This window comes from Tenrec ecaudatus, chromosome 1 (genome assembly GCF_050624435.1).
Source record: "Tenrec ecaudatus isolate mTenEca1 chromosome 1, mTenEca1.hap1, whole genome shotgun sequence".
NCBI lineage: Eukaryota > Metazoa > Chordata > Mammalia > Afrosoricida > Tenrecidae > Tenrec > Tenrec ecaudatus.
The window spans coordinates 45,109,323-45,131,447 of NC_134530.1; the positions used below are offsets into that span (position 1 = coordinate 45,109,323).

The following is a 22,125-nucleotide window of genomic DNA, read 5'->3' on the forward strand; positions in this document are numbered from 1 at the left end:
TCGTACAGAGTTTAACCTTTGGATCCCCCAGTGTCCAGCGCCTGGTGGATGGTGATCAGTTGAATGATAGTGAGTTGAACTGGAGTGGCTTAGAAGCTGAGGGACCCCAGGTCTGATGGCTGTGTCCCAGACTCCTGTGATCCTGGCAGCGGAGTCCCTTCTAAAGCTGCAAAATAATACTTGTTGTGATGGGAGAAAATCTGTGTTTCTTATATTTAATAAGCACTTCCACGTTCCAGCATCCCTGAGTGGTTCAAACAGTGTATGGCTTTGGCTGCTAACCCCAAAGCTGGAGGTTTGAGACCACCGGGAACAAAGGGCTGGAGATCTACTCTGGAAAACCACCAGCCACTGAAAATCCCGGGCGCACAGTGCTGCTTGGATGCACACAGCGGCATCGCCAGCGGGAAGTCAGCTCAACAGCAACCTATTTGGTCCAGACAATGTGATGCTCACTGCCTGGCAACCGGAGGAGTTAGTAAGAAGCGCTGGACTACTGATTGGCCAAGAGGGGCGTGGTTTGAGCTCACCTAGTTACATGATGGCCTACTGACCGCAGGGTCAGCCTCTCTTTGTGAGAGGAAGAGGGGGCTTTCTACCCCCCTAAGGAGTTCCGCTCTCAGAAGCCCATGGGGCACTTAGTTTTACCCTGTGCTTTCGGGTCCCGATGGGTTAAAATCAACTTGAAGGCAGCTTCAAAGGCACTTCGGAAGACAGGCCTGGCAACCTGCTTTGGAAAGGCCCCCCTGCCTCAAAAACCCCGTGGAGCAATTCTACTCTGTGCCCATGGGTCACCCTGAGTTGGAATGACTTCCTTCTCATGTCCCTTCTCAGAGGACAAAAGCAAGCATGGCATTAAATAGGCGAAAAGGAATAAAAGCGACGTGCCGGGCACAGTGTCTGTCACGTGGTGTGTAATAAGTAAATTGCAGGTGTTTTTTTCCATACAGGAGAAGCCTACAGAACTGGGGGAATTTTAGGATACTTCCTGAGAGCTGGATATGGGGCTGGTGTTCTTGGAATGTTTGCAAATAGATTAGCTCAGTCCTGGATGTCCCAGGGATGGGAAGGGTGACTGACCTTCAATAAGGTCAGGGGCTGAAGAAGGCTAACAGGGCAGCCGGCTCTGATGGCCACTCCCTGCTGGGCTCCTGCCCCGCCCCGCCCCTCCCTTTTCAGGGCAGTGCCCCTGCTGGTACCACAGACCCCATCAACTGAGGTCTTTCCTGTTGCCATTCTCTTCCAGGGGCAGGGTGGGAACGTACCTGCAGAGTGATTACCCTGCAGAGTGATTACGCAGCTGACCTCCCTCTGCCTAGCGGTACCACCACCATGGTAAAGGGAAAGCCACAGGTCTGGACTCATTTCCGGGGCGCCCACACCCCATCTCTCCCCCCAGCTCCCTCCCTGACTAAAAGAGAGTGGAAGGGGAGGATTTAGGAAGGGAATGATGGGGCTTCTACAGTGGTCATCAGTTGTCACAGCTGTCGGGGGAGGACGATAAAAGGTAGATCCCAGGGCATTCACCATGCATACAAATCTGGGATCTTAACAGCGGCAGGTTGGGACAGGGCCTGAGACTTATGAGCGCCCAGGTGTTGCTCAAGCTGCGGTGAATGTCCCACCCTAAGAATGAGGGCACCTACAGAGCCTGGCATGGGGCCTTGTGCATAGCTCTCCACTCTCACTGCCTCTGAGTCCAGGCTGACTCATGGCGACCCTAAAGGACAGGGAAGACCCACCCCTGTGGGTCCTGGGACCCCAAGTCTTTATGGGAGTAGAAGGCCTCATCTTTCCACCAAGGAGTAGCTGATGGCTTTGAACTGCTAACCTTGGGGTTAGCAACCCAACTCAACCACCAGGGCTCCTGTTTGCACACAGCAGACTCTCCATAACAGTTCATTGTTTCCCGTCGATCACGACCCAAAAGGACCCTCTCTAAGAGGGAACGATCCCATGGGGGTTCTCACGCTATGTTCTGTACAGGAGCAGATTACCGGGGTTTATTTTGCTCTTCTTCCACGGAGCCCTTGTTGGGTTCAAATGCCACGTTCTGTCCGGCGAACAGCCAAGCACTTAACCACTGTGCCACCAGGGCTCTGTCCATCACAGTGAGCCATGCTTTGGCACATCAGTGAGCCTGTGATTTATTCTGAGAGGGATTCAATTCTAGGGCTGATAACGCTGAGGTCCAGTGAGGTGCAGGACTTGTCTAAGCACACGAGGCTGCAAAGAGGCAGACGCAGGATTGGAGGCCAAGATTGTCAATCCAGCCTTCCCATGTACTGTGCCACCCAGGTGTGGAGGTACGCAGCTAAGGGCACACTGGCCTGCCCCTCAGTCTATCACTGCCCCTTGCTGGGCATGTAGGTCTGGGAGTACCCACCCACACCTGCCCAGCCTTGGTATCCTCCACACCCACAGCGGCAGCTCTGCGGCCTCTCCCTCCATCACCGTATAAAGCGGCCCCAAGCCGCTTGCTCATCTCCCAGTTGCAGTTTAATTTTATAAGTGAACCTCCTGTCCTCTCCCTGCAGCCTCAGCCGGACAGCTTCACACATTCCTGTTGCTGCAGCGTTACCTAATTTAACCATGGTCCCAGTCCCAGCTCTCCGGCTCTCAAAATAGCAGCTGCCAGCGAGGGGGAAAATGCCCGAATGTTATCAAAATAAATGGTTCGCCCTCCTCCCTCCCCACTCTCAGTACCCCTCCCAGGGAAGAATTGGGGATGGGTGCAGCTGGGGGGACACCCCCGCCCCTGATGCCCACTCCCTCCATCCTTCCTGCCCTTTTATGTCCCTTCTCCATACTTGCTCCTGTGGGGTCTCCCTGCCGTCCTTTCTTCCCCCAAATCTTCCAGCTCATTCCCACAGGCCACTGTCGCCCTGGTGACCCGGGACTAGGCGTCAGCATTGCTCTCTAACAACCACCGACTACAGCAATGTCATCATTGGTACCATGCTCCAGGCATTAACGATGAATTAAACGCTTCCCACACCTCGGCCCTCTGACTTTCTTGAAGTAGGGATCAGCATTCCCATGCTTCAGATGAGGAAAGGGAAGTGATTTGCCCAAAGACACACACCCTGGAAGTGAGGGAGTTGGGACAGGAAGCAACATCCAGGGTCCCAAAGCCCTCAGCAGGACACCACCTTCTCGCTTGGGAGTCCTCTACAGGACAGGGCCCAGGGGTCTGGGTGCTGGAAGGTACCTGCCTGTCTGGAGTACCACTGAAGGGCCTGGTGCCCAAGCACAAAGACCTATGATTATACTGCAGCGCATTTTACCGAGCATCCCCCAGCCACCATCACCCCCACCCCCACCCCCACTCACACCAAGTCTGTCTCCAGGCCACAGGACCCCAGGTTGCCTGTCAATCTGTGTCTCCTAACCCCTGTTTCCCGCTGATGCAGGGAGTTCTCAGGTGACTGACATACCTCAGGTGCACCCAGTGACCAAGAAGCTGGAGGGCGGGCCTCCCAGAGCCTGCTCTGCTGCTGGCCTGCAGTAATCATTAACCCACAGACTGAAAGCCCAGGATCGGTTTCAGGCCCTCCCTGGCTGGACCATCCTGGGGCCACCTTCCTAGCCATGAAGCTGGGTAGAAGCCTCCAATATAGGGGAGAGGTGGGCTCAGACTGCCGGGCTAAGTCAGGCTGGTGTCACTAGGGCATGCCTCCCTACCCTGGTACCCAAAAGCACCGGGGTCGGCTTATAACCCTTCCTGCCCCATCAGGGAAGAGGTCTGGGTGGGGGCTGAACTTGGGGCCTGAGGCCTTCCCAAAGTGAGGGACAGAACAAACCCTAGGTCCCCAGCTTTACCCAGGCCCAAGTACCAGCTGCCTACGCCTGGCAGTAAATCCACATGACTTCTAATCTTCCACAAAACTTTACAAAGTAGGTATTACCAGTACCACTGACAGACAAGGCTCAGACAAGTTAAGCTACCAGCTCAGCATCACAGAGTAATAAGCGATAAACTTCAACAGGACACATAGCTTGCCTCCTCCCATGACACTGCCCCAAATGTAATTTGCTGGATTAACTAGTGGGGACTGAGGGGTGGCTTTCACTCCACTTAGAGAAGCCTCTGGATTCATTCCTGGGCTGTCTTTAAGGTCTTCTGGCTACCTAGACAAAACCCAAAGTGTCCTGGGCTCGGAATTTCACAGAGGATAGCTGGGGGTAAAGAGGAGGGAGGGGAGAGGGAGGGTGGCCCTTGGGCGTTCCAGCACCTGTCTGGGCAAGAGTGGGGACTTCTGGAAATGGGAGGAGGCTGGGGCCCAAAGTTCCGAGGTCTGTGGCAGGGAGGAAGGTGGACTGGCAGCTCCCACTCCCCTAGAAGCCCTGGTGCTCCAGCCCCCAGCTGCTAAGAGAATTCCCCTCAATTGCTCAGGTGAAACAGAGGTGAGGCCCAGGCCAGTAAAAAGCTTTGATCTTATCACACATTCCTGCCCCAGCCAGTCCCTGTCCCCTCTCCCCCTCCCCTACCGACTCACTGGGAAGTACGGTGGGCGGGAACCAGGCTGGCTTAACCCTTTCCACCCATTTCCTAGAGTCAGAGTCTACACCTGAGCTGGGCTCCTTACAGTCCTTCCCCAGGAGAGGAAGGGGGAGACAGACAAGGCGAAGGGGGAGACAGACAAGGCGAAGAGGGAAGAGAGGGAGGAGGAGGGGGAGGGCAAAGAGAGGAGGCAGGAAGGGCAAAAGCAGGAACTCAACCCCAACTCAGCTTTAACTCAGTCATTGCCACAGGACACGCCCCCACCCCTGCCCTGCCCCCACCTTCACCTGAGCTTGGGGGCACCTGAGTTAAAATAACCAGGGCTAGTTTAAAGAGTCTTCATTATTTTCACATTCATGAGCTCATCTGAGACTCACAATGAAATCGGGCTGCTTGCCTCCCTACCCTGGTGAATCCTCTCCCCTGCCTTGGCCAGCCCCATGAGAAGTTAGTGCCAAGGAAGAAGGGCATTAACCAGAATAACAAAGCCTCAAGGATCTTGTGGCCCTGAATACCTGCCTGAATGTCCCCATCCGAAGAGGCACCCCTGGGGCCCAGGATTAGTGTTCACAGCCCAGCCTGGGGCAGCCTTAGAGCTGGGCCTACAGTCCATAGTGCGGCAGGAATGCACGGACCCATTTTGCCTGGCTCTGACTGGGGAGACGTATCCGGACCTTGTGCCGCTCAGCCCAGAGCTCCCTCACTTCTAGGCCCTTGGGGGCGGGGGCACAGAGGTGAGCCCCCTGAAGGAGCAAAGTCAGGACCACACAGAAGGCGGGCCAGGCTTTAGGCCTAGGGAGCAGGGAGCATGTCCTCCCCCACGTCCCCACCTCAGGGCTTGGCACCAATAGAGGAAGACATGCCACGGCCACATCAAGGGGACCACCACTCTCAGCTCTTGGGGGGAAGGGGCCCTTTTCTTCCAGAGTCCCTTTCTTCTGGTTTGGCAAGGTGGTGCTCCGAAAAGAGCCCATTTATTGGCTAGGGAAAGTAAGACCTAGCGGAAAGGGCACCTGGCTAGCAAGTCAGTGGCGTCTCAGTGGGGGATGCTTGGGTGGATGTCACTGAGGCTGGCTGGCTGTCCAGGGGACTTGGCTGTCCTAGGACTTGCTGGAATTCTTTCCCAGTGCTAATGACTATAGCAGCAGCTTGAGCCTTCCTGCTCACATACCAGTGGACAATGCAGAAAGTGTCACCACGCCACTGCAGGAAGAATCCAGGGGAGCAGGCTGGACCTCTGCCTCCCCCAGCGCCCCCCCCCCCCACTAATCCCTTTGCTTCTAAGAAGACTGCCTTCCTCAGAGAGCCTTTCCAGATCACTCAGACCACATCCGGCTCCTCCTCCCCTGACAAGATGCTATTGTCTGGATTTAGAGTTGTGCTGACTACTTGCATCCTGCTTCCCCACCACACTCCAGAGCTTCTGGAGAACTCCAGGAGAATGGGCAGAGCTGAGGTCAGACCAAACTGTCCTGGCAAGCAAGCGGCTTTGAGGTCCTCTGAAGAGCAGTGCACTGCCTCTCATCTGGGAAATGGAGGTCTAATCCTGACCCAGTGGATTGAAGGTGGGGCTGCGAACCACAAAGGTAGCAGTTCGCTCCAAGCCGACTATATTTTTCTCCATGGGAGATAAATGAGGCTCTCTGCTCCCGTAAAGACGTCCAGTCTTGGGAGCCCACTGGGCAGTTCCATTCTTCCAGGTTCACCATGAGTCCAGGACCAAGTGGATGGCAGTGAGTTAATCCCAACCCCATAGGAATGTGGATGAAACTCAGAAGATGTAACGGAACGTCTAGCACATAGTAGGCCCTCAAGCGATGTGAACTAAATGAGTGCATAAGTGGTTGGCTGGAGACAGTCTTGAATCCTTTACTGCACAGCGCTGTTCAAATGACAAAGTTGGGGGTCAGTAGGTGGAGTTTGCATTTCAGCTGGGCCAGAGGCTTCCGCACTTGCTGTGTCACCCCCCGGGGATTGAGGTGGGCATAGGATTGACTCAGAGCACAGCCCCCCTCGGCAAAAGCTCACTGTCCTGTCACAAGAATAAAACCTGCAGCCCACAGGGAGCTTGGGATTCTACTGAGAAGGTTCTCAGTGGATTTAGTCCATCTCTCTGAGGGCACTCCATCCCTACATGGAGACAGAGGTCAAGGGGCAAAAGGCACCCAACATCAGAGAAGCAGGAGCTGGATATACCCATGCACGTGGTAGATCTACATGGCTTGTTATGTCCTTGCCGAGACCAGCCCAGGACTGCTTCTCCCGGGGCTGCCCACCTTGAGTACTCCAGGGCCCTCAGATCAGCCTCTCTCCAGAGCCAATGGCCCAGACCCTCTGGAGACAAACAACCTGGACTCCCCTCCAGCAGTGCTGCATACTAGATGGGTGGTGTGGGCCTCAGTGTTCCACCCTGCAGAATGGGTACAATAACCCCACCTCACAAGACTGTTTTGAGGATCACATGGGGAAGAGGCCAGGGAAGGGACTGGCTCAATAAATGGTGATGGTGTCTGATCAGAAGGTCTGAGCTGATGACCTGGGGGGCAGGAGGCAGCAGGAGGAGACCTCAGAGGTCCAGGGCAGGCCCTGCGTCTCGGCTCCTCTGGCCCGACGGTCCAAGGAAGGCTGCGGTCCGGGGCAGAGCTGTCAGAATGCTAGCAACCAGGGGGGCTGGGATTTCTGAGGCCTGGATTTCAGCCACTGAGCTCAGTGAGGGATCTAAGAAGCAGTATGATCCCAGTCTCTAACTATTTGAGAACTGGAAAAGCCAAACAAGGAGAAGGATGAGTCAGCTGGGGTGCAGAGGAAAGGCCAGGGCTTGGAGGTGGGGGCCAGAGTCAGCTCCTTGGGGGAGAGCCATGAGGAGGTAGGGAAGGGTGAGGAGAGGGCAGGGACTCTGAGGAGGACTGGGAGGGGGCCAGAAGCAGCTGGGATTTCCTATTCCCAACGTAGGACAAGCATCTGCAGGGTCACCTAGGGCCACCTTGGAAGCCCTGTCCCTGCCCAGCTTAAGGCTGCCCCTCCCTCTGATCCGGGGGTTGGGGTTAGAGATCTCTGGGGAAAGCAGTCAAATGTCAAAAATGGAACACCTGGGTGGGGTGGGTCCCCCCCACCCCCCCTACTGAGGAGAGGGCCCACCTTCTGCAACAGGCTGGGGCCTAGGGACAGGTGGAGCATGGGGGTCCTTAATTAGCTGTTTCTTGAGAGCTCACAGGTGCTACACTTAGAGCCTCGCAGCTCCCCGCAATCCTGGTAAGTGAGGCCCTGCTCCGGGGAGGTCCCAGTTCTCCCACAGGCTGGGGCCCTCCCCCTCCGTCCTTCCCCATAAGGAGTATGAACACCCCTTCTGAGCCACACCACTCGTTCGTTGCTCAGAGCCCACCAATTGCACACATCTGGGAAAGGGACAAGGCTCCACAGGCCGCAGCCTTTCCCAGGCCACACCCTAGGGTGTGCCCCCCTTTTTCCCCTCCAGGAAGGAGCAGATCAGGGTGGAAGGGTGGACTATGTCCTGCAGCTGCAGCCTCCGTGGGGGGAGGGAGGCCAGGACAGACCAGATGCGGTTAGATCCCTGGCTCTTAAGTGGCAGAAGAGAGGCAGAGGGCGTGGGGTGAGCCCAGCGCTGATCATTCCCCCAACGCTGGTCATTCCCCCAACGAGCATCTGCCTAGCACCCATAGGGGGCCAGGCCGGCCACCAGGAGCCGAGTCAAACAGCACACTGGCCTTACCATCAGCGGGGACCACAATGACAAAGCTTTCCAGCAGCGACCACCTTCCAGGCACGGCAGGTCATCCCACTGAACTTACAGCTGTGTACCCTCTATCTACGTGACCCTCAGAATGCAGTGGAAATGCTCTTTAGGGGTGCATGCTGCCACCTCTTTCTTCCTCAGCAAGGTGGATGGTTTGAACTTCAGATTCTTTCCAGTTTGCCTCTAAGCACTTTAACCACCATGCCACCAGAGTTCATCTCAGAACCCCCTGGAAATCGGGCATTGTGATTCCCACCCCATAAGTAAGTGAGAAGAAGTAACTTGCCCCAGTCCACCTAGGCTGAGTTAAGACTCGTTTTTGCCTATGCTGCTGTGAGGAAGGGGCCCCATGTCTGGTGAGGATGCAGACAAATGGCAAAAGGCAGGACAGGCTTCCTGGTTTGACCCTCTTCCCGCAGGTCCCAGCAGAGGGCAGAGGCTGCCCCATGAGTCTGGGAGCCCAAGCCAGCCTCTCTCAACCTCTGGGGCTTACGGGTTTGCACAAGGCCATTCATTCATTCACGTGGCCAGTGTCTACTGTGTACCTGATACCTCCCTGAAGAGTCAGACCTGCTGCCATAGAGCCGATTCTGACTCAGGGGGTGGGGGTGGGGGTCTCCAGAGTAGAACAGAACTCCACAGGACTTTCTTGGCCACTATCTTTACAGAAGCGGACAGCCAGGCCTTTCTGCTGAGGTGCTACTGACTAGGCTCACTCCACCAGCCTCTCCGTGGGTATCCAAGCCGGCTTCCCTGGAGTTTCCCCATCTCTATCTTTCTGGATGCTTAAGCCAAAGATCCCAGGAGCATCCCTGATTCTGCTTTCTCTAACAATCCAGCAAGTCTTGTTGGCCCTCTACCTTCAAAACACATTCAGGCTCCAGCCACTTCACCTCCTTTCTGTTGCGGGTCTAAACCCACTGTCCGTGGCTTAGACTGCTGCCTCCTGGCTTCTGCCCTCTTCTTAGTAGTAACCGCCTCCATCAGGCTCCTTCCGCAACTTCTCATTTCACTCTTGACCGCACGTCAAGTCTTTTCCATGGCCAGCCACTGCTGCTGGCTCTTGCCAGGGGTCCCTGACACATCCCTGATCACAAACCCCCTTTTCCTGTTGTTCCAGCCACACCAGCCCAAGCACGCCCAGAATCCCACCTCCTCGACACTGGCCATCCCCGCGCCCGGAACACCCTTTCTGTCGACCTCTGTGGGTTCACACCCTCGCTTCCTTCAGATCTCCGGAGCCAATGCTATCTTATCGCAGGCTGTTCCTGCCACCCCACCCCAACGCCACGCTTTCTTTCCATTTCCTTCTTCAGGTTTTCTTCCCCGAACTTATCACCACCTGACACGTGAGATTCATCTGTCAGTCTCCTGCACTAGATATAATGCAAGTCCCCGGGGGAGAGGGGATGGGAGACGGTTCTGTTCTCTGCTGTGATCTCGGCCCCTAGAATGGGGCCAGATGCTCAGAAGATGCTCAGTAAATAGTTGTTCAATGAATGTGGAGCCTAACTAATCCTTAGGGGACTTTACAGAATGACCAGTCACAGACATCAACCGTTCATCCCTTCATGCGGCACACGCCGCAAGCCTTTGTGCGCCAGAAAGACACACACACACACACACACACACACACACACACACACACACACACACCGTCATCAAGTCAATTCGCACTCGTGGCAAGCTATCTGGTGCTCCACACGATTTGCTCGCCTGTCTTTGTTCCAGAAGCCTTTCTTCCACAGTGCTGCTGCGTAGGTTTGAATCACCAATTTTTAGGTGTGATGGAGCCTCAAACCATTTGTACACACACACCCCCAGGGACTTTTGTGCACTGGGAGCCTCTCCCCAGTAAAGCCCAAGCAACAGAGAAATGGGCACCCTCTCCAGGCCTCAGGCATGGAGCTCTGGCAGGTGGCCGGGAGCCATGGATGCCCTGGGAGGTGCTGAGGCCCCTGGCCCCTGGCCCAGAGGGCATCGGGAAAGGAGGGCAGGGTGGGTTCTGGGGGTGGCTGAGCCTTGAAAGCCCCACATTCTCAGGTCTCAATGAGCGGCCTTGTTGGGAGGGTTTGCATTTCGGTGCCCCCGCCTCATGGCAGCCAGCACGGGCCACTCCCCTCTCAAGGCTGCTATTGACACAGTCTGACGCCACCCAGCTGGGCAATGAGGCTGGCTGGCGGCTCCCCGCGAAGCGAGTTCCACACATACTTCTGGGTTTCAGTCAGCCAGCTCTGGGTCCTGGGGTGGGGTGGGGGGGAGAGGGGGTCAGCAGGCTCCAGCCAGGCCCTGAGAGCAGGAGGGGGCAGCAGGGCCAAAGAGGCCAAGGTCCGATGCGGCAGCCTTCCAGCAGAGCCTTGTCAACCCAGCCTCTCCTTTCCTGTTGGCGGGTGGGGGGGCAGGCATGGTGGGTGGGGTGCCGAGGGGGCTTCTGGTAGGGGAGCAGCAGAGGCTCAGACTCATCTCCTCCAGCCCTCACCGCTGGGGGCTGGGACTGGACTGGGAGGGGCAGCAGGGCAGGCCTGGGAGCACTTTCCTTACGCCCCAAGTGGTCTGAGGGTCCAGAGCCCACATGTCTGGCCGCCCCACGGCCTCTGAATCAGTGCCCAGATCTTTCCACAGCCTGGGAACTCCTCCCGTCAAATTCCTCCTTCAGCCTTTCTCCCTCCAAGAGTCATCCTAAGCCTCGAGCCCCCCAGGGAACAGCCAGAGAAACCCAGGAGGGCTTTTGCCAGGGGCAGAGGGTCCCCTTACCTCCCACCACTGGGTGGCACCCAGCCTGGCCCGCTCAGGCCTTAGAGTCCTTGGGTTAATTCAGAGATCTGTCAACCTCGGGGAATTCTGGATGAGGAAAGCGATGGATTAACAAATCTATAAACCAGTGGTTTTAACCGTCCTCATGCCGTGACCCTTTAATATAGTTCATGTCACCAGTGGTAACCTCCAACCATCAAATTATTTTCGTTGTTACTTCATCACTGTCATTTTGCTACTGTTATGAATCAGGTGCTACAGGTTGAGAACTGCTGATATAATGAATGGGTAACCCCACAAGACTGCCTGTTGTTCAGTTTCATCCTAAGCCCCACCAGGGCGGGCCTCCCCAGGAACCCCATGACACCAAGGGAGACACACATCCTGAGGGCCTCCGTCCCAGCAATGCCCTCCTGAGGGAGCCCCTGCGCTCCTGGGACCTGATTCTTTTATCAACGCCTACCTAAGGAGCCCGGGTTGCCCAGTGGTTAGCTTTGGTTGCTGCTGGAGAAACCCACATGGGGCAGACCTGGCGAGCGGCTCGAGCAATGCTGACTGCCTAGAAACCCTCTGGGGCAGCTCCGCTCTGCCACAAGGGGTCACTGTGAGGCACAATCGACTGACAGCGCTTAACGACACTGGCTGCCAAGTGGGCTAGTAGGAAAAAAAGTGAGGGAACTGGGCAAGTTACTGACCCCACTGTGCCTCAACTTCCCCAGCTTACAGAATGGGGCCTGGGTTAATTCTACATGTGACCAATGTGCGTACTGAGCACTTACTATCTGCCAGGTTCTAGGAATACTGTAGACACGGCAGAACAAAAGCAGAGACAGTCCTGCCCTTGTGGGGCTTACACTGGGGGTGGAGGACAGGGGGAGACACAGATAAGAAAGGGGTGTCATGGGACCAGAAGGAAAACAGAACATGGTGGACAGTAGTCAGGGACCCAAAGGAAGTGAGGCAGTGGGCCAGGCAATATTTCGGGACAAGTGTTCCAAGAAGGACCAGCACATGCAAAGGCCCTGGGGTGGGAGTGTCTGACATGTTCAAGAAACAAAGAGACCGGTGCAGCTGGAGCAGAGGGAGGGGGAGAGACTGGCAGGAAATGAGACCCGAGTGGGAGTGGGGAGGCCAAGTCTCCCAGGGCCTTGGGGCCATGTGAAGTCAGGGGTTTGGTGCTGACTCTGAGCCACACAGGGAGCGGCAGCAGGGTCTGAGCAGGGGAACAGTGTGGACTGGGCGAGCCATCAGCACTGGGCACCTAAGAAATGGGAATGGTCCATCTGTCTGTCACCTTCTTCCCTCTGCCAGCAGGGCTTCCAAGCCCTGAACCCAGACACCTACTGCTACTCTCCTTCCGTCCCTCTCCTGGGCCGGGCCTCAGACCCACAGATCCTAACTTGCCTGTGCTCTGCCTAAGAACAGGCCCAGGCCAACCCAGGCGGGGGCCAAGTCAGGCTCAGGCGACGACTTCCCCACACAGGATGGGGGACCCGCACCTTTGCCCTTTCAGCCTCCGCCTTCCTCCTCAAGGAATCCCTGGGGTACACTTAACTGGAAAAGGGGGCAGTGTTGGGGAACAGCTCTGTGAAGGGGAGGGCTGAGGTGACTCTGCCACCCACAGAGGAACAGCCAGGAAGGGGAGGCTCCGCCATTCTCTGCAGGAAACAGGTATCTCAGTGACTTCCCTCCTCAGCCCTGGAAAATTCTGTAATCACTGTGCCCCCTGCAAAGGGCTTCCCTCCTGGCAGAGCTTGCCTCCCCAGAGCACGGCCAAGGGCCCAGCAGGAAGAATCAGGGGCAGCAGGCCAAGGCAGGCCCTAAGTCACCCAGCCTGGGCCCCCTCCCCCCAGTCGCCCCCTAGCCAACCCCCATCTCCTCTGAACTAAAATTGCACCCACTGCAGTTCTGTCGCCTGTCCGAAGGGCCATCTCACCTTCCTCATGCATTCCTACCAGCACGCAGTCCACCACTGGCTGGTGCCTGTGAACTGCAGGGAGAAGGGAAGAGAAGAGAGAAAGGGCAGCAGGCAAGGATGAGCCCAAGGCTCGCTAGGACCTGGAACTAGACCCCTGATCTCACTTAGGGCTCGCAACAAACTTCTTGCTCCCATTTTACAGATAGGACACTGAGGCTCAGAAACAGGCACTCGCCCCAGGTCACACAGCTGATAAAACGCAGAGCCATTAGCCTGTAAACTCTTTGCAATCTCCCACCATCAGTGTGCAGTGGGAAAAAGAACACTGACTTGGGTGTGGTGGCTGAAACTCTCACCAAAAAGAAAATCATCCCGCTACCATCCAGTTGATTCCGCCTCAGAAAGACCCTAAGGAACAGAGAACTGCCCCTGTGGGTGTGCAAACCTAAATCTTTAAAGGAGCACAAAGCCTCCTCTTTCTCCCTTGGAGCGGCTGGTGGGTTTGAACTGCTGGTTTTGTGCTTGGCAGCCCAGCATGTAACCCAAACCACCAGGAGGACTCCTAGTGTGAAGAGGGGCTATAATGCCCAGCGGACTCAGAGCTGCTCGCAGTCGGTGCTCCCACTGAGGCCCACATGCCTGCGAATGCATTCTGAGGAAGCAGACACCGACCCCACCTGTTCTTACTCACCAGTGTAGCCAGCCCAGTGTCTGGCGCATAGTAGGTGCTTGGCAAATAGCTACTGAGTGAATGATCTGCTGTGTTGATCGTCAAGGAATGCAGCTCATTGAGTGGACAAGTGAATGAGACCATCGGCGGGTTGGTCTGGAGACTGGAATTCCCTTTGTGGAATTCCTCATGTGCAGAACAAACAGTCCACCCATTCCTGCCCCTGTAAAGTCAGTGCCAGGCCTCCAGGAGTCCCTGGCCAGGGATGGAGAGGGAAGGTCAGGAGGAGCATGGGGTTGCTGAGGGCGTGCCATGGGAGCAGGGGCGGGAGAGGCACTGAGGGCATCAGGAGGCTTTGGGGAAACAAGAATTCCACATTGGGAGCAGCATGCTCAGGTGGGGGCAGCTGGGTGGGCCCTGCTGGATGTGTCCCCGTGGTGAGATGCTAAGGCAGAAGATCAAGGATGCTGTCTAAATGTGGGGTGGGAAGGGATGAACCAAGAGGAATAAGGGGTCAGTCCTGGGGTGACTCATCAGGAGGGCAGAGGTGAGAAGGAACCAGCAAGGCGAGCACAGGGACTCCCGGATGGCCTTCAACTCAGTCACTCAGTAAACACTGGCCCCGCCAGACATGTCCCTCTGCTGGCTCTGAAAACAGCAGGGCGGCAGCAGGGACCTACCTTCACTGGGACCACCTCTGCAGTAGGCAGGCCCAGCTCCCCAGATGTGCCTCTACCCACGTCAGCCACTCTTTCCCTGTCCACTGACCCTGCCCCACCCTTTTTGTTCAGGTCCTCCTGGGGCCTCTCCTGACCAAGCCCTTCTAGGCCTCTGGATTCCTGAGCACAGGAATCTCTTTCTCTGAATGGGCCCATCCGAGGCCTGGGCATGACCGGGGCTGGGGGCTAGGGGAGGCTGCAGTTTTTGAACCTGGGCCCAACACGGTGTGGCCACACCAGTCACTTTCATTCCACTCCAGTCAATCCTCTGGGCCACCCGGTGGCTTTGGAATTTAAGGCCATGCAATTCACAGTCCATCTCAGAGAGGTTTACTGGCTTGCCTCAGGCCACACAGCTATTACGTGACTAGCTGGGATTTAACTCCTGAGCGGTTTGGATTCCAGGGCCCCTGGGTGGTCCATACAAACCTCTGTCCCCAAAAATCTGTCCCCTAAAATTCCAAATTGTCCCTACCCAGTTACAAGCTCCCCAACGTAAGGGGTGGTAAGGTAAAAGGTCGCCTGAAGCTTGATAGGGTCCCCATCACCACTGAGCGCCCCTTCTGCCAAGTTGGCACAGAAAGATATGCCCTAGTCCTGCCAAGTTCACACCCCGTTCGAAGTTTCTCCGCCTGGTCCCCAGGAATGGCAGGCCGGGCCATGCCCAGCGTAACAGCGAGACTCGGCAACGTGGCCAGGAGACCCACGGACTCCCTGGTCGGCCAGCCCCTCCTTGGGCCTGACGCGGGGTTTCAGCCAGCACCCCTCAAAGCGGTCTCACAGTGCAAGGGGACGCCAACTGGCTGGCTCGGGATCCCTGGCGGGCGCCGCCATCCCAAACTGGAATCCCGACCACACAGCCTTGGGGAGGGGGGGTGGGGGCAGCCAACTCGGCGAGCTCGGCGAGCAGGGCCCGGGGACGCCGCCCGCCCCTCGGCCCCGGGCACTCACCGCGAGCAGCTGCCCGTGCAGCAGCAGCAGCAGCGCCAGAAGCAGCTCGCCCGCCGCCCGCCGCCCCATGGCCCGGCCCGCTCCGCTCACTCGCTCCGCGCGCGCACGCAGCCGCCCGCCTGCCGGCCTGCTGAGTCCGTCCGCGGGACAGTGCAGCCCGCTCCCCGCTCCCCGCCGCCCCCGCCCCGCCCGCGGCCGCCCGCCCCGCCCCGCCCCCGGGCCGCCAGGACCCGCCCCGGACCGCCCCCCGGGCCCACAGGCTCGGCTCGCCAGCCCCGAGCGGGCCGCGCAGCCAACTGGGCTTTTGTCTGGGCCCCCAACCCCCTCCCCTCCCCCCACCCCTCCCGCCCCACCCCCGGCCTCGGCCCAGTCCGGCTCCCCGCCAAACCCGGCCTGGAGTTTTGGGGTAGGACGGGGCCCCCAGGGGCTGGGGAAGCGCCCAAGCCAGCGCACGGGACCCTTCCCTCCACCCGCACTCGACTCCCCTAGGCACACCACGCAGATCACAATGTACCCCCAACTTCCAGACAGCTAAATCCAGCTCCCACAGCCTACACACTCCCCTCCACCCCCCCATACGCGATCCCACACCTAGGCCAGGGCCCCGACCCCCAAGAAGTACTGGGAGGCACACCCTACACATGCCACTTTCACACACCCTCGCACACACGACGCCTGTGGAGCGCCTTTATACTGAAACATTTTCACAGGCACTCACACCAGCACCATGACTTCCAGGCACCGACACACTACCCTTGGACCAGACCCACGGACACTGCATGCCCTCAGTGCACACACACACCCTCCCCTCCTGCACCCAGCTTTCATTGCTATCTTCTGGAATGCCACACACTCTCTCTTCACAACCGTCATGGACTCACACCATCATATCACCGGGATGGGTACAGCCACTCAGTCCCTTCCATAGCCACAAGCAGACCCTCACACAGGTAAAGCCCACTGAGACAGGGTGCTCATAGGGGCTCACAGTTCACACAGGCCCACAGCTGTTCTCACTGGCATGTCAGGCTGTACTTCTGACATTTCTCTCTCACACACACACGCACGCACACACACTCACACATACACACACACTCTCTCACACATACACACACACACCCCCTCAGCAGTGACTGAAGGCCCACTTCCAGACCCATGGTGATTCACAGAGCTCATGCCTCAGAGCCAGACACAAGAGATACACCAATTCACACCCCTAGCCCCAGCCCCTGCACAGCCCCATCAAGCGCAGATGCTTGGGCAGTAGATCATAGTCCAACCGTTGGATGCACCACGCCATGTACACCCACCTTCAGGTCTCCTTTTCTGACTGAAAATTTCCAGGGCAGCCCCAGGCTGATGAGTGGAGAAGGAAAAAAATAATAACTGGTTTGTGTGGGTATATTTCCTGAAGCTTTGAGGAAAACCTTTGAGTAATGACAGAGGGAGGGGAATACAAACTGAAGTTTCCATTGTTTCTTCTGAGAGTTGCTAGGTCCCAGAGACTGGGTTTGCAGCCAGGAGTGAGGTGAGCAGTGGGCAGAAGCAAATGCCCCATAACAAAAGGCCTGTTCCCTGAGACAGTCCTGTGGGCCTCCGGGCATGGAGGGCCTTTCATCCAGACACCTAGAGGGTTGGAAAAATGCTTGCCTCCTGACCTTCCATCCCAGCCAGATGTCTCATCTCAAAAAACAAAACACAAAATAACTGGGGGTCTTCTCCGCCCACCCTGTGAGCTACCTTGTTGGGGCTCACAGCTCTGAGAGGGAGAAACTGCATCTGAAGCTGTCCAGTCAACTCCTTGGTACCAGCCCAGACCCCAGGCACAGCACTGAATAAAGTCCATTTCTGTTTAAAACGGGGGGCCAGGTGGACAGGAGAGGGCCCTTCACTCTCCACTCTCAGCAAGCCCCCAATCTTTTGGGGAAGGGAGACATTGTCCCTGTCTTTGTGGAGTTCTCAGTCGGATAGAGAATCTCAGCTTACTAACGACTAGCTGCTCGGTCTTGAGCAAAATCATTCCACTTCTCCATGTCTGTTTCCTCATCGAAAAGCTAAAATTTCCTTCATAGTGATGATAGTGTTCTTATGAGGGTTGCAATCCACATCTTTATATATATGAATGGATGGATGGATATATGTGTACAAGAGAGAAATCCAAGAAAGCGCTGGACAGATGGTAGTCATGTCTATAATCACTATTTCTGACGTGCTTCCAATCTGCCTTCCCTCGGGGAGCTCCCAGTCTAAGGCAAGGAGCAGCCTCTGTACCCAAAGGTCTTCAGATTGTCAGAGGAGGTAGACTTATACATGGAAACTCCCTGTCTCCCAGGGAAGGCTTCTAAGCGCCGCTGCTGACTTCAGACTTGGCAGGGAGCCAGCTCGGGTGGCGGGCTTTTTCCAAGGCCTTGGCTCTTGGTGGAGGGTCAGCGTCCATGACAAATCACATTTTGTGAGCTGCCTTCGGTTCGTTCCCCACCTGGGCCCTTTAAGTACCAGAGCTTAGGCTTCTTGGATGATTTGCTCATGAGCAAATGGGGAACAAGCCATCCTTTGTAGATGTTTGGGCAAGACTAAGGCAGAGCTATAAGCTGAGCTTCCTAAACGGACGGAGGAAAGGAAGCCTGGAAGGAGACGGGCTGCCACAGAAAGTAGGAAAAGCTGCCTATTTGAGAAAGACTTCCAGAGTGACTCCACCCCAGCGCACCCCTGAGGCTTGGTCATCCACCTATTTATTCTGCATCCTCTCCCTTCCTCCTAAGCGATTTGGCCGGGCCTGTTTTATTTTGCAGTCCTCGATATCTTTAGTCATGCTCTTAAGCTGCCTTGGCTTTGCTTTCTCCTCATATGGCCTGGAAGAGCCGCAGAGGCAGAGCTGTGGGCTGTGCTGAGCCTCAGGAGGAGCTGTAATTGCACTGTGTGGCTTCACAGCCCAGGGTGCCCCTCATCCTGTTTAGGAGAGAGAGACGCAGCCTGAGGTTCTCATGCAGTTCCTGAAGGAAGGAGAGGCTACAAGAGTGGTTAGGGGTGATAACCGAACCACCTGAGAAGCAGGGGCTGGGAGACTTTTGGAACGAGCAGCATGGATGTGTCTCATCAGTTTGCTTCTCCTAAACGGACAGGTCTCAACCTCTCCTGACTTCCCCTCCCACTCTGAATCTTTTCTCTGCACACTTATCTGACTTGTGTCCTTTTGTTCGTGCATTCATTCAAGGTGGCAGTGGATGGTGGAGCGGGTTGTGTACTGAACGAGGACACACAGCGAAGTGAACACGAGATGCTCCAACGCTTCCTGTTGCGGGGCCACGTCTGCTCAGAGGACAGGGGTGGTGGTGGTGGGGTTCCTTTTGCTCACACACAAAAGGCATTATATGGGCAGCCGTGGCCTTCATTCATTCCAGAATGAAAGTCAATGCCTACTACATGCATGCAAGAGTTTCAAGGCCTGTGGAAAACAGATGGTGGCCGAGTAAGGATACCATGCCCCTATGTGGGAGAGGACGTTCCTGTGGAAAGGAGTTGGGATGGAGGGAAAGAAACAAGAAGAGGAGGAAGAGGAGGGAGGAAAGGGCGCCCAAGACTTAGCAAGACCCAGGCCTGCCCATCTCCTCTCTCCAACCACACCCTGCTCTGCCCCCCATGGCCTTTGCACAGGCTGGTCCTTTTTAGTGGTTCTTCCCTCCAGCACCGCACCTTCACCCTGCGCCTCCTTCGGGATTCAGTTCAAGCACTCAGCCTCCTCCGGAGAACCTTCTCGGGCCTCCCCCTCACCGCCTTCATGAAGCCCCAGTCCCTCCTCTGAACATTTTGATGACTAGAATTGTTCAGAAGATGAATTAATCTTATGAGGTGTGGTGAAGGCCGGGATCCCATCTGCCTTGTTTCTAACTTGCTCCCAAACACCATGTCCCCAGAATGCCTGGCACAAAGTTGTCACTCCAGTGATTTTCCACCCGAATGAAAGGCTGAGCTGCTGCAAGCATGGCGAAGGCGTAAACACAGCATCCCTCTTCTGGCTTGGACAGTGAGGTCTGGGAGAACCGGAACTCCACAGGACTACCTGGTTCTTCTGGGTCCTGCAAAATGTCCACCTTTGACAGGATCCAGTCTTGAGAACTTTTTTTCTTTTGCCGATTCTAATGGAAATTGCTAGTTTTCCTACCAGCCTTAGACATGGTCTAGCTTTTGCAGGTTTCACCATATTTGGTGGCATAGTGGATTACATGTTGGGCAGCTAACTACAAGGTCAGCAATTCAAAACTACCAGCTGATTTGTAGAAGAAAGGTGGGGCTTTCTACTCCTGTAAAGAGTTACACTCTTGGAAACCCACAGGGGCAATTCAACCCAGTCATTCAGGTCACCACGAGGCGGCGGCGACTGGATAAGTTTGTTTTGGTTTGGGGGACAGAGGTAAGCCCAGCACCCCCACTGTTTGATCATCAACATTGAGTCTCATGTGATGACTACCACAGCCTTGGGTGGGAGACAAATAAGTATATTTTGTGACCCACTTGGGGGGCACAAATGGTGGGCGATTCAAACTCACCCTGTCATACCTGGTGATCGTCTTCCATGAGGATTATCGTCAAGAAGAGTCGATGGAGCAGTTGTCCTGTGGAACACGTGGGCTTACCACAAGTCAGAATTGACTCAACAGCAAAGGGCATTGCTTGTGTTTTCTCTCAGATGAGGAACCTGAGACCTAGGGGGTGACATGGTTTGCCTAGGTCACACAGTCACAAGGTGATCGAGCTCGGGTTCACATTCTTGTCTGTCTGACCCAAAAGCCCACGTTCTCAATCACACCCCATTCTGCCTTTACCTGGGTTCTTCTCGACTCTGTCAGTTCCTCCAGGACCAGGCAGACACGCGAGTCCTCTGAAAAGCCTTGGGTTTTGTTCCTTCTGTCCCTGACATCCGCCTTGCATCCCGAGTCTTCGGTATTGCTCTCTTGCCAAGGTCTGGCCTTGGGTGTCAGCCCCAGTACCGGGTACCCACCCTGTGCACCACAGGCCACCTGCCTTCCCCGATGCTCCTTGGACAGGGGGTTTCCCAGGCAAAGCCACTGGGGAAGCCCTGCACTCATTTCCACACTGGCCATCTCAAGGGACTCCAACAAGGGACAGTGTCTGAGCCGACCCCCTTGCAGTCATCTGACTGACCCATGCAGGTTACTCGGGACATGTCCGGCCCATGTGAGCACGGACATGTTTGTGCCAAAGCTCTCCAGCATCTCACAGGACCGCTGTTTCTTCTTTCACACTTTGCACACACAGCTACAGAGCCTGGCTCTGACTCAGACCAGAGGTGGGCTGTATGATTTGAAATGGTCGCTCATGTCCCCACCCCCACCACTGCCCCCAGCCAAGCTGGAATGCCTATGGCCTCCATAGACCACCCCCACATTCCTGCCCTCATGACCCTGTGTCAGCTATGGAAGACCTCTGTACTGGGCACACAGCTGGGGCTCCAGACTCGGTCATGTGCCTTCCCATGGGACTGCAGGCCTGTCCATTGCACCCCTCTGCAGCCAGTGTGTACGTCGGGTTTCACGGCTGCCTTTTCTCTCCTCCTTTCCCCTCCCCCACCTCAGAAAAACACAGTCCTGTGTGTACGGAAAGACCAGAGCTTCTCAAAATAGGGTTTGTGGCACGGGCCAGCCCCCTAATTGTGCATTACTTGCCTGAGACGAGATACGGAGCCGGCTCCAGAGGGCAAACAGAGTGTGTCACCAAGGGTTCGGTTTTAGTACGGCTGGCAAGTCTTCTTCTCGCAATCCCGGCTTCCCGTGGAAGCAGCGGGCGCATTCACACTGTCAAAGGTCCCTGTGACAGATCCTTAGTGCAGCAGCACGCGTGGGCCACACCAACAGTGGCCTTCATGGGGTAGTTTGCGGACAGCCATGGTCAGTGGTAGAAGTCTCACCTTCCCTGATGGACACCCAGCTTTGATACCCAGCAAAGACACCTCAAGTGAAGCACCATCACTGTCGATGCAGGCTTGTGTGTGACTGACGGTGAGCAGGTGCCAATGGAACTCTAGATTAGCTGAAGACAGACTAAGAACAGTCTGAGGACCACCTTCTGAAACCAGCCAGGGAGACCGTGTGGGACCCAGGGGTCCCAGTCTGCTGTGTGTGGGAGACCTTGTGAGTCCCAGGGGTCCCAGTCTGCTGTGTGTGGGAGACAGTGTGGGACCCATGGGTCCCAGTCTGCTGTGTGTGTGGGAGACCTTGTGGGCCCCAGGGGCCTCAGTCTGCTGTGTGTGGGAGACCTTGTGGGTCCCAGCGGTCTCAGTCTGCTGTGGGAGGGGGGCGTATCACCGTGAGTCAGAGGCCGACTAGACAACAGCTAACATCATATCTTTACACTTGACTTTAGGCTAATGACGGAGAAGCAGTCTCTTTGTGATAATTATTCACCATTGAGTCTTATCAGTACCCCACAGTTTGTTAATCATGTGCTACTATTGGGCATTTGGGCCTGTGTCCAGTCTTTGTTCCTAGTCTGGCACCGCTATGCAAGGCGGCTACATGTGGACACGTGTGTTTGCCTTTGAGACTCCCTCAGTGTGTAATTAAGGAGCGCATGTCAGAGCCCAGGGAGGTGGGGGTGGCCTCTATAGGGTCACGAGTGGCTGAGACCAGCCTCCCGCCCAGGCCTTTGACCCCCCAGCCCTGTTCCTTCCTCCTCCTGCACTGCCCTTCCTCCTGGCCCATGTCTGGCCCTTTCGTGATTTTCTTTGCTCTCCTAAGAGCCGTCTGCAGTTTTCCCACATGTTGTCTTTCCAAGGTTGCGAGAAATCCTTTTGGAATGTCCTGTGCCTTCTCCCTCTGAGTTCCCAGCTTTGTTCGA

General features: G+C 56.1%; 1 protein-coding gene across 3 annotated transcripts in view; it reads right to left on the reverse strand.

Annotated features, from left to right (window-relative positions):
• Positions 1-15,424, reverse strand: part of HSPG2 (heparan sulfate proteoglycan 2) — a 103,085-nt gene extending 87,661 nt beyond the window's left edge. For all 3 annotated transcript variants that reach the window (XM_075551995.1, XM_075551986.1, XM_075551976.1), the window contains exon 1: positions 15,271-15,424. In XM_075551995.1, the coding sequence (XP_075408110.1) occupies positions 15,271-15,339 (69 nt within the window). In that variant the 5' untranslated portion in view covers positions 15,340-15,424. The remainder of the gene's footprint in view (positions 1-15,270) is intronic.
• Positions 15,425-22,125: the final 6,701 nt, after the last annotated feature.